At 44.8% G+C, this 11,885-nt stretch overlaps 1 protein-coding gene across 1 annotated transcript in view; it reads right to left on the bottom strand.

The window, feature by feature from the left end:
• Positions 1 to 3,364, bottom strand: part of LOC119396074 (scoloptoxin SSD976-like) — a 119,172-nt gene extending 115,808 nt beyond the window's left edge. The window contains exon 1 of the mRNA XM_037663151.2: positions 3,241 to 3,364. Coding sequence (XP_037519079.1) covers positions 3,241 to 3,305 — 65 coding nt within the window. The 5' untranslated portion in view covers positions 3,306 to 3,364. The remainder of the gene's footprint in view (positions 1 to 3,240) is intronic.
• Positions 3,365 to 11,885: the final 8,521 nt, after the last annotated feature.

An 11,885-nucleotide genomic window follows, 5' to 3' on the forward strand; every position in this document is an offset into this window, starting at 1 on the left:
GCTATATGCCCAAAAAAAAACAAAAAAAACAAAAGGACTTCGATATTACTCGTGGTATCTCGGCCCAGCAAGAATGGTAACAAAGAGAAGTCACTTCTGGGTCTATACCGGCCCAACCATGGAAGGAGGAGCCGGTCCGGCTTGGTTGGTGATGTCGCGTCCCTAAACAGAAACGCTACAGAAAAAAAAACGAGACTTCTGACATCATCAACTTACCCTCTCAAAATTACAAAAAAGAAAGCAGTCCCTTCTCCTCCTTGCCTTAAGAAGACGCTCGATAAGCCAGAAAATGTGCAAAGGGAAAATACAGGTGGCGAAACCGCCTTGAGGTTTCCGCGACAACTCACCGTGACGTCACATCTTTTGACGGCGTGCGCCAGGGTCAACGTAGCTCTTTATCGAAAAAAGGAATTACGGTGTATCCGAAGGGATCCATATACGTAGCGCGGGAAGTTTCGGGAAATTGTATTGAGCTATGTGGCCATAGTGATAAAGAAGGACATTGAAATCTGTAATGCCGCAGTAACACCTAAGTGCTAAAGTTTGGGCGCGATAATTAAAAGATGAAACTTCCACCGTCATTTCGTCTTATAATGAAGGTGATATTAACTATAAACTTTCCGTATAACATTTTATCAGTCTCAATAGGCTCGCTTGTTTACTTAAACGCCACGTTGAGTTGTTTAAGCTGGTGTTAAGCGTAGTTCTGCAGTGGAATTTATTCTGCAGCGTTCACCTTTCATATGGTAATTCCTACTTACGCTTGAAAAGTCTGCTATAGATGGGGAAGAAACGAAGAGGGCATTTAGATGTTTTGTTTGCATCTGTCCTGTCGATGAGATGCTTTTGAGGGTTTACGTGTGATATACTGTTTAATCCTTAAAGCCCCGTGCTTATTGGAGCTATCAAGGCGTTGTATATTTATCGCGAAAGGTCCCACGCATTGTGGGAACCAATGACACGCGGATCAGTCAGCGAGAATTTGCCTGTGCCGCATTGTTCAGCTATGATCCAAGCTTTATGAGGCGGATTGACGTGTTTGTGTTGTTTCAGTAATGTTTTGTATAACGTGGGCTTGCCGAGCACGTCGACTACACCATCACGTCTAAAGGGCAGCTTGTAGTCCAACTTAACGTCGGCACTTACGCTAGAGCACAGACATCAATTTCACTGAAGGGTAATGCGCGGTACTGTGCACTTATGTGCATATCATTAGCAGTGTCCGCTCACTTATTCCTGCGGGGCAGAACAACGCACCACTATAGCTTGAAGAATCATAGCAGCCTGTATGTAATGTTTATTACAATGCTATAAGACCTCAACCACAATGAGCGTTAGGCAAGCACCACAACTGATGTTAATCGCTTCAACTGCGGATTTAATACATTCATTTGCGATCTATACCGCGTTGGTGCTGGCTGATGGTCATTGCAGCACCTTCATATGCATTTGCCTGCTACATTAACATCGCCAACTATTACAAACGAAACGCATTTCTCTTCTTTAAAATCCCGCAATGTTTCTTATAAAGTTTTTATCGTCTCTTTTCGCTGTCCCTTCGTCTTTACAGACTGGGCATCACTTGTGACGCATGCCCACATACAACGGGCCGTAGCATGCGAGAATGCGCCACACGTGACAGGGCCAAATGGTTTCACGAAGTACTAGACACATGTCGTGTTATTTGTGTTATGACCTGTCCTCCACGTTCGTCATACGCTCATGCCCCCCTATGCTAATATGTGTCAAGTGAAGGAAACAACCATGACAGCACCCAGAGATAGATAGATAGATAGATAGATAGATAGATAGATAGATAGATAGATAGATAGATAGATAGATAGATAGATAGATAGATAGATAGATAGATAGATAGATAGATAGATAGATAGATAGATAGATAGATAGATAGATAGATAGATAGATAGATAGATAGATAGATAGATAGATAGATAGATAGATAGATAGATAGATAGATAGATAGATAGATAGATAGATAGATAGATAGATGCCTTTGGATCAGCAAGACGCGCTGCGTACTTAAAATTGTAGGCGAATTATGGGAAACCATCGCGGTGAGAAGCATTGTATAGTTACATTTTTGGCGTCAGCTTAACCGCTAGGCCTGAAGGGGCGGAGCTTCGCACTTAGTAGCGCATGTCAGCTTGGCGTTTTGCATGCACCTTCGTATTACCCTTATTGACTTAAGGCACACAAACTACGAAACGTCTGTTTTCAGATTCCTATCGCTGTAATCCTATGGTCCGTTTTTGAGCGCTCGAAAAATATGGCGGTGCGTTAGGTTTTCATTATGGAGCACCTTCATGCAGCTACGTTCAGCTGGTTTTGTCGGGCCACATGCCTCCCGGAGCGTACCCAATTGCTATGACTTCGATGCGAGAGCTTTGGCGCGATCTGGATTAGAGGACAGTTGACGTGTGGCAACTGCCGACAGTTACCACGTGATTGTTCGACAACGTGGCAGCAGGAATGGCCGGCCGTCTTGATCCGAATTCGCTTTTACAACTGGCTCCCTGTGCTTGGCATGTAGTGTTGACGGGTCATGACTAACTTCATTTATGGCACTTCCCGTCAGGCAAGTTATTTATGGAGGCCAGCTCACCCTTCCGGTTTCCTTTTCCGGCAGGTACTTAGGCTCTCAATCTACTCTTCGCTTCCAGTTACAGATTAGGTAACGATATGAAAGCCTCAGAAACAAGCTCAATCAAAAATAATTGTCGAAATCCTAGACTATAATACTCTTACTTGGAAAGAAGGTGGCAGGGGCCAAGGAGCACTAATCGCGTCGTGCGTATCTGAGCGTTGGTTGAAATATCAGTATATATATGCGAAGAAACTAAAATCTGGAGCTTTGCGCGTGAATAAAAGACGTGATTATGATGCATGATGCAGTTGGGGACTCCAGAATAACTTTCGTAACGGGCACCTCAAATAGACCTAATTGCTTACGGTGCGCGTTGCGAGAATGTACGAGAATGCCTATTTGCTTAAATATGCAGGCACTCTTGCATTTTGTGACCATGAAAAAATTCGAACGCCGTAACAGCTATTCAAGCACACACCCTTCACGCTTCGCAGCGCGAAACAATAGCCGCTTTGGTACCCCGGTGAGTTCGAAGACAAAAACGAGTTTCGCTGCATGTGTTCTCCAACAGGGCGTGTTGGATATCTGCGGTAATTTTGCTGCGACAGCAGTGAAGAGCTCGAAATATGGATTACCTTGTTGCCGCTACGTCCCGCCCATCCCTTCCGTTCCATTGGCTTGACGAGGACCGTTGTAGCATGCACGGACGAAACGCGAGGACGACTTGTGCCGTCGTTAGGACACCTCGTCACACATCCACAGCTTCGCCATTGCCCCAGCGCGAAGAAAAATAAGTTGCCGCCACGGCTCGGCGGGGATTTGAGCCCATGCCAGTTCAATAAATGTGCCTCTGAAACCGAAAGGACTAGACGAACAGGGCGATGTATTGACTTGCAAATGCACTCACTGCGCTGCCATTCAAAGCGGCCAGATTATACAACATGTTCACACTGCAGGCATATAGAAAAGTAGTCTCTGTTGTATCTTGATAAAGAAAGACGGGAACCAGGCGAAGTTGATAGCAGAGGCTTACTGCTTTATTCAACACATCAGGGGAGTCTCAGTACAAGGATTGAAAGATAAGACATAATCAACGATACAGATAGCTGCTGGCTTTTTATAGCCTTCGCAGAGGCGTTACATCATAGACACGTGGACAGGCACGCGGCAGTCAGCATAGGGGCCGCACCGATCTTATCACAGATAGCCTCCAACTAACGCCCAGCCGAACGGCGTCATACGTGCCATTATTCATATGTAACAGTCTCCACAGTTCACAACCATTTGCACCTACCCACACTTAACTCAACGAAGAGGAGGCGATAGACTGACGAATGCAATAATAATAATTCTTGGGGGTTTACGTCCCAAAACCACGATATGATTACGAGGGATGCCGTAGTGTTCGAAAGCTCCGAAAATTTCGACAACCCGGGGTTCTTTAACGTGTACCTAAATCTAAGTTCATGGCCCTCTAACATTTCGCTAATGTCATGTTAATGGCATTATTGTCCAGTTACTGCCATAACAGCATATTGATCTAATGCCAGATAATGTCACGTCTCCCAAGCGTTTCGAGTCCGAGTGTCCCTGGATGCGGAGTCGCTAGTTCTGCAGCAGTCTGCAGTGAACGCTAGCGGAGTTACCCACGCTTAATAATCTAAACGCGGCCCTAGCTCGTTTCGCTCTTTGCTTCGATACGCTCCGTTCGTCGACTCCTCTCTCCACCTCTCAGAGTGCTCCTCCTCGCCGTGCGAGGAGAAATAGCAGGCAGCGCACGCACTCCTAGCAGGCAGATTCTTGTTCGCCCACTCTACAGTGTCCGACAAATGACGTCACGACGGTCGCTGGTGGTAACGGAAAGGCACGAAATGGAGCAAGCGAAAGTCTGGTAGTGGGTTACCTTCGCCTAGCGACTTGGTACCGCAGCGGCGCGGCACCGAACGAGCGCAGCTGCGCGCCTGTCGGCAGTGGATCACGTGGTGTGACTGTCACGCCTGGCATACTTGCGCTCCGGTGGCTGAAGGTCATTGCGACGCGATGAATGACCTTGGGAGACATGGTATAGTAGAAGTTTCGCTCAAAAACAGCGTTTGTTCACATTCATTGGGTACTGGGTTGCTGATGGAGTATGGTGCACAGAAAGTTCCCAAGTAATCAAGAGCACTGGCAGGAGCATTCTATGGAAAAACATCGAAGATCCCAGACCAGGCCAGCTCCGTGTATAAAAAATTCTGGGATACAAGCGAAAAGCTTTTATTGACAAAGTGGGCGACAGTTTTACTTCAGTCACGTTCAAGTGAAAGAAGCTCGAGCTGGATTGCCTGTATTCCATGTGCGATCATCTGAATAATACGACACATCGGCGATATGGCGTTGCGCTGCTAAGCACGAGGGCAGCGGCTTCGATTCCCAGCCATGTCAGCTGCGGTTTCATGGAAACGAAATGCCAAGACCCCCGTCTACTGAGATTTAGGAGCGCGTTACGTACGCCATGCGGTCAAGATTATGGAGCCTCCCAATACGGCGCGCCTCACAATAACAATGTGGTTTAGCCATGTGAAACGCCATAATTATTTTTTTTAGTTTCTATACAAACTTGGCAGCCTGCTCAGCACGTCCTGTACACATGCATGCATACTTGCATGAGCAAGGTGTTGTTGATGTTCTAATAAAAACAGCAAAAATGTCCAGGCTAGAAAACAAAACGCGAAACACACTCTCCGGTGGACTGAGTTTCGGAAGTTTCGCGTTTGAATGTATAGTGAATGTATAGTGTAATGATCTTTCTTACGGCCTATATACTATGATTTTTCTTCAGTCAACGTTCGAGTAACAGAACTTCAAGTAACAGTGTCTCCTTTTACTTTACATGATTGCTCCTAACCATGCACCTGCCCATGTTTTCTGGTTCCCACATTCCAGGCACTGCGGATGTGTTCAATGGTTCTGTACAGCTACTGCAGCCACAAGCGCCAGGAGTTTCACTTTGTGCCCACGAACAATTCTTGCGTCGCTGCAACAGCGGATAACGTGATGGTTTGCAACCACAGCCCAAATAGGTTCACATCTGAGAAGAACTGCAAGGCAAAGTGCATCGACACTACCTATCCATCCGAGAGGTGCTTCACAACAGCCATATTTTCAAGATGCACAAGGTAAGGGTACCTTGTGTAAAAACTATATGCCTAAAGTATAGGAGCTTCTGAAACCTAAAACTAACTTCGAGCACACAGAGTATTTTCTTTTTTTTTGAATACTGCTAAAAGATTGTTGAAAGCAAAACTTTCGAAAACAAAATAACAAAATTTCCTCGCTGATAACTGTCAGGTGCCGCAGAAGCCCATAAACGTTTACCTCGCGCTAATTAGTATGGAATTATATTAACTTCACTAGTTAGCGTTAAACTGTTTCCTTTAGGCAAGGTACACGTTGAAATTGGCCAACTAAAGCGGGTGAGTTCGCAAGTCATACTGACTTGGGACGAATCCTGAGTGTGGCGCGGATTTCGATATATGCGCAATCAGTGTAGAAGTATTAAAGCACTGTGGTTCCACTTACTCTTTTAACAGAACGCCGTAGAAGCGTAAAGGCATAGCCAAAACTTGCATGTATGTCGTAGCGTATTGTTGGAGTGAGTGTCCCGATAGTGGCGCCACCCTTTCAGCTCGTTCAATGTGGATCCTGCCTCGCGAACTCAGCGGCTACGATATGTCAAGTTGTATATGCGCTGTAAATAATTCAGTAAAATGCTATTATCAGCAAATTTTAGTCAACTAATAGCGTAATTTTAGAATGCCTCGACGTCTGGTGCACCTGGCAGTTAATTTCAGAATCTCTTTTTCTCCCTGAGGAACACTATCTCTAAAAATTCCTGGCAGTCTCGAAAAAATGCCTCCGGAACAGTGCAGTCTCGCTCTTTTGTGGAATATGCCCTCTTTTTATGAAAGGGATACGCGAAATTTAGGCTGCTATACAGGTGCGATATTACAGCTGAGGTATTTCCCCCTATTTGCGTGACTGACTTGCGTGACTGACTGACATTTTCGTGACTGACTGGGACCCCTTCACCGAAACCCGAGCGATGTCTAGCACCACCGCCATTGTACAACGTCCGAAGGGTCTAACGTAGCGCTTTTTAAGAACATACGGATAGCTCATAAAAATGCATTGAGAGTACATGCCTTTTTGGCAAATGAGCTGTAGGGCGTATTTCTTCGCTAATAACGCGACCTCCAAATTACTCTAGGAAGAGGATCAATTAAATTATTTATAACCCCGGGGCAGCTTTTTCTGAGGCAAATTCGGAAACAGCGCTATTCAGGCGAAAGCCTTATATGCCCTCACGAGTAAGAAAGATCCGGCTTCCGGCATTCACAAAGCGAAAGGTGCAAACATTACGCCATATGATGTCACATCGTGACGTCATCACATGAAGTCGTTCTCTAGTCAAAGGTGGGGTGATCCCGCAGGCTGTGCAACCGTGGGGTACAGAGAGCAACAAGGGATGGTGGAGGGAGGGGTTGAGGTACAATGCAATCGGCTGAGAACGTCAAAGTAGTTTAATGAGTGCCTCGTAAAGCCTGTGCCCTTTTTAGCATTACCTAAAAGGAGCATGACAGTTGTAACGCATGTCCGTTTGCTTCTACTTCCGATATCGTGATATGCAGCTTCGATACTCGCTCGTTAAGTTCAATACTCATCAAGGCCATGTAAAAACCTAGCGCACCGGCAGCACAGTGCATAACACATGATACGCGATGCAACTATATTTATACGCCTCTTGGATAGAGTGCTGCTGCAAAAGGGTTGCTCAACTTTCTAACGCCACTACAAGGGACAAGTTGACACGTTTACACAAACGTAAGCTTTTGGCACGAGTGGGATGGGACCCTTTGCGGAACACATGAATGAAGCCATCGTACACCCTTCACTTTGTGTTGCAATTTCAGCATCCTCAAGTCGTTGAAGCAGTGACAGGCTTGCACGTGTCAGCTACGTCTTTCTTGATCTAAAAGGTTGACGCTTCACCGAAATTTTGTGCGCCGACAACGCAAACTTTGCTCAGGCGCACAACTTCCAGAGGTCAGGGCGGCCGGAAACCTCCAAGAGCGAGCGCCTTAAAAGCGAGTTAGGTAATATATACACAGGCGTGCGCAGCGTTCCCTGTCACAGAGGCCGGGGGGGGGGGGGCGATTGTCGCAGCGCCCCTCTCCCCTACCAATTTAATATATGGGGCAGATTTTGCCTAGCTACCCCCCTTTAGGTGACTAGGGGGTGGGGCGACCCCCCCTCCGGGCGCACGCCTAGGAATGTGTGTGTGTGTATATATATATATATAATATATATATATATATATATATATATATATATATATATATATATATATATATATATATATATATATATATATATATATATATATATATATATGTTGTATTATTTATTGTTCAATAATAAAAACACTCTACTCGTAATACCGCTTCTGTTCCATTTGGCTACAAATTTTGCGGTAAAATAAATGGCATGGCTACTATGGCTACTTTTAGCTTGAGTTCTGGGGTGCTATTCTGGATTTCCGCCATTTTCTCTCAAATTTGACGTAGGCGTGACGTGTACACAATGATGACGCAAACGCATGAAATGCTTGCGAAACGTGACGTTAAGGGGACATAAGATGCAAAGAAACGTGCAATTAAACAGTATTTTGTATCTGAAATTGTTAATGCAACAACAAAAAAATAAAAGAAAAGTGAAGCGTTTAGTTTTAAAGTTGTGAAGCAGACGTTGCCGACATCGTTATTTCGCTGGTTGTTTTGTGTAGGTGTTCTGTGGTTATGTCGGCAGATCGCCGAACAGTGGGCCGCGATGTTGCTTTTTTTTTACCGATCGTCCCCGTATGGGGAGGGTGGTTTGCGACTTACTACCGGAGATACGACGGGAGCCGTGACAGACAATGACAGAGCGCCTTTACCGCCTGGGCCCCAGCAGCAGGCCGCCGCCGGAGGGGCGGTGGCTATGGCGAACTGAAGTGGCGGCAGCGCGAGCTCGAGGCGCGGAATGACAGTGCAGTCAGGTAAGCTTGCGTTTCACTCGGCTGGTGTTGACGTTTCAGCTATGCACATGCTTATTGCAGGAGAACAGGCGGAGGGCCGTTCGATTTGGCGACGCACGTTTCGGTTGACGACGCCCGCATCGTTACAAGTATGCGCGTCGACCCCGTCTTGGGCTGCGGTGGCCCTTCGTTCCCAGGGCCCGCGGCGTCCAGAAGCGCTGCCGATAGTATAGAGATAAGGAGCTGCACAGCATTGCAAGTATTAATAATGCCCCTTCTGTTCCTTCCGTCTTTTTTGTTGCGGTGGCGTTCCGCGTCTAGTTTATCTTAAGTAATGTGCCAACTAGCCCAACAGCCAGCTGAGTTATTTATAACGTCTCCGATACGCGAAGTATCTTCCTGAACTCTCGTGATCATTAAGATGGTGCTATATGTTTTGCTGAGGATGCGTAAGGACTACTGTAAGTAAAAGTTACAATCATGTAAATATACATAAGCAGAAGCAATAAGAGTTAAGTTTCAGGACCTCACGTTACGCGCGATCAGTTTGAATCTGAAAGATAAAGTCTAGGCGAATCTCAATCCACAGAAGTGATGCATCTCCGAAGGTGTTAACTGTGGAAGGTACTTCCACGTTGCTTACAACATACGGATAAGAAGTGCATAATGGCCACAGATAAAGAAGAGGAATTGTAGTATTTCACGCAGTTGATGTTACATTGGACTGGCAGCACTAAGAAGTGCACAAACTGCATTCAAAGAGATATCTTTTATGGAGATGTGCTTGTTTCAAAACTTGCTGGTACATTATTAGAGGAATCCTTTGTTGTTGTTGGCAGCAGTGAATGATAAGACAATCATGTAAGCAATGAGACAGTTTGACTGCTTTTTATTACCGCAAGGATGATGACTTGACTCACAATGATGAATTGACAGAAGAAGATCAATTGACTTACAATACATTTTGAAATATCACGTATTATTCTTGCATGTAAACTATTATAGTCCACCAGAGAAACCAGGACAGAAAGTAGCTACCAGGGCTGGGCAAAGATACATTGAAATTGTATCGCGATACGATACAAGATACTCAGGCAAGAAGTATTTGAGATACAGATACAAGATACTGCAACACTGATTGTATCCGATACGATACGTTCCAATGGTATCTTAAGATACTTCGATACATTCTCAAATTTGTTAATATATATCTATATAATGCTGCATTAAACGCCTAAGCACATAACTTTTCACTTGAACATTTAGTAACTGCGACCAGTTGTGTTTCATTTGAATGAAAACTCTGTTAGTATCTCAAAACTTTTGTACTTCTTGTTCAAGGTATATCTGTTTCATTCCGAAACAACTTATTGGCGTTGTTTTAGCTACTTAACATGACAGCTCTTTACACATTTCGCTGATAGCGGTTCTTGCTTGTAGCTTTTGTAATTGATGGGAGCTGCTCTGCTTGCTGACCAGCAAGCGGGTTGTCAACTAACCATATGAACTTCAATAACAAGCCTCCGCAGAATGGTGCAAATACCGCTGTCGAGTTCTACCTTGCCGGTAAACATATTATGGTTTTCGCAATAACGGATCACCGGACAGGTGTAAGTCACCAAGAACATGTGCAGCCCAGAAACGTTTCAGACGTATTGTACAGTTGCGCAAAGCGCTGCAAGACACAGCCGCTATTCACACCATTGCCCCTTATAGATCCGATTACCTGGTGAGTAGCAACAGTAAAAGAATTCAGGGAAGCCTAGCAACGAAAGCGAATATATGCAAGTAAAATAGAAAAGCGGTTCCGTATCAAAAACAGGAATAAGTATAGAAACTCGATACAGGAGGCATCCCTAAGAGCTAATAATAATTGTTGCGTTTTATGTCGAAGAACCAGGATATGATTATGAAAGACGCTGTACGGAGGGCTCCGGAAATTTTGAGCACCTTGGGTTCTAAAACCTACATATAAGCACACGGGCCTCTACCATTTTGCCTCCATCGAAATCCGGCTGCGGCGACCTTCGAGCCAGCAGTCAAGCGCCATAAGCACTGGACCACAGCGGCGGGTAACCCCTAATAGCTACGACAATCAAATTCAGTGCCTATGGAAAATGGCGCAAAACGACTGTTTGGGACGCTCATGACAAAAATGGAGCATTTGGTATAACAGTGTTTCTCGAATATCTTTGCGAACATATTTAAGATGGCGCCTAATAATTTACGTTATTATAATGCAAACTCAATTTTGATATTTTACTCAGTAGTAAGCAGAATTATCATTACTGTATACACCACGCGCGCCCGGATTATTATATATTTGTTCTCAACATCACCTTTGCATAAGAGTAAATTCAAGTGGAATATAAGTATGTAAACTTACATTCCACTTGAAGACGAACAGTAGCAGAAATGACGCAGACAGTTAGAAGTAAGAATAAAGCAGAGAGCTTGCCTTGGCAGCACGTTAAACTAAGCAGACAAATGTAGAGGCATGGGCAATGTGTGATGATGGAAACGAAGGACAGCAAAGAAAGAACTGCTGACAATCAAGTTATGATTTTAAAAACTCTTTGAATAAAAGAAAAACAGACGTACGCCAAGATAGCGTCTGTTAGGTGAATGCTTGTCCTGTTAAATCCTTGCATAAAATGCAAACTTACATCCACGAGATCTTTCAAATCGCTGATGTGTGAAAGCCGCGACAGGCAAAGCAACCCGCCATTCTTGCATTCTTCAGACTGCGTAACGAAGCACCGCACAAGAGGAACTTCGACAATGACTTTACAGCGGCATCAGCATGTGGGCGAAAGACGCCGCACGCATTGTAGTACGCGGCACAGGAGAGTGGCTAAGTACCAAGTGTCATGGCACTGACAAAACTAAAAAAAAAACGATTGAACAAAAATTCGGCTGGGCGCAGATGTTCGCGCGCTTGTCTGTCGAGACGACGCGAGCGCCACCTCGTAACTCTGCTCAACCAATATATAGGGACGCTCAGAGCTTATCGCCTACCAAGCTGGAAAACTCTTGCAGAAAGATAAAATAATGTCACTACCTTTAGTTTTAGTGGGGGTGCGATCGCAGTATCTTGTATCTTGAGATACACGATACAATCTTCAATGTATCGGAAATACAGATACAGATACTTGTTTTGCGAGACGTATCGCGATACAGATACAAGATACCCAAAGAGTATCTAAGATAGTATCGAAGATACAT

This window comes from Rhipicephalus sanguineus, chromosome 6 (assembly GCF_013339695.2).
Source record: "Rhipicephalus sanguineus isolate Rsan-2018 chromosome 6, BIME_Rsan_1.4, whole genome shotgun sequence".
In the NCBI taxonomy this organism is placed as follows: Eukaryota; Metazoa; Arthropoda; class Arachnida; order Ixodida; family Ixodidae; genus Rhipicephalus; species Rhipicephalus sanguineus.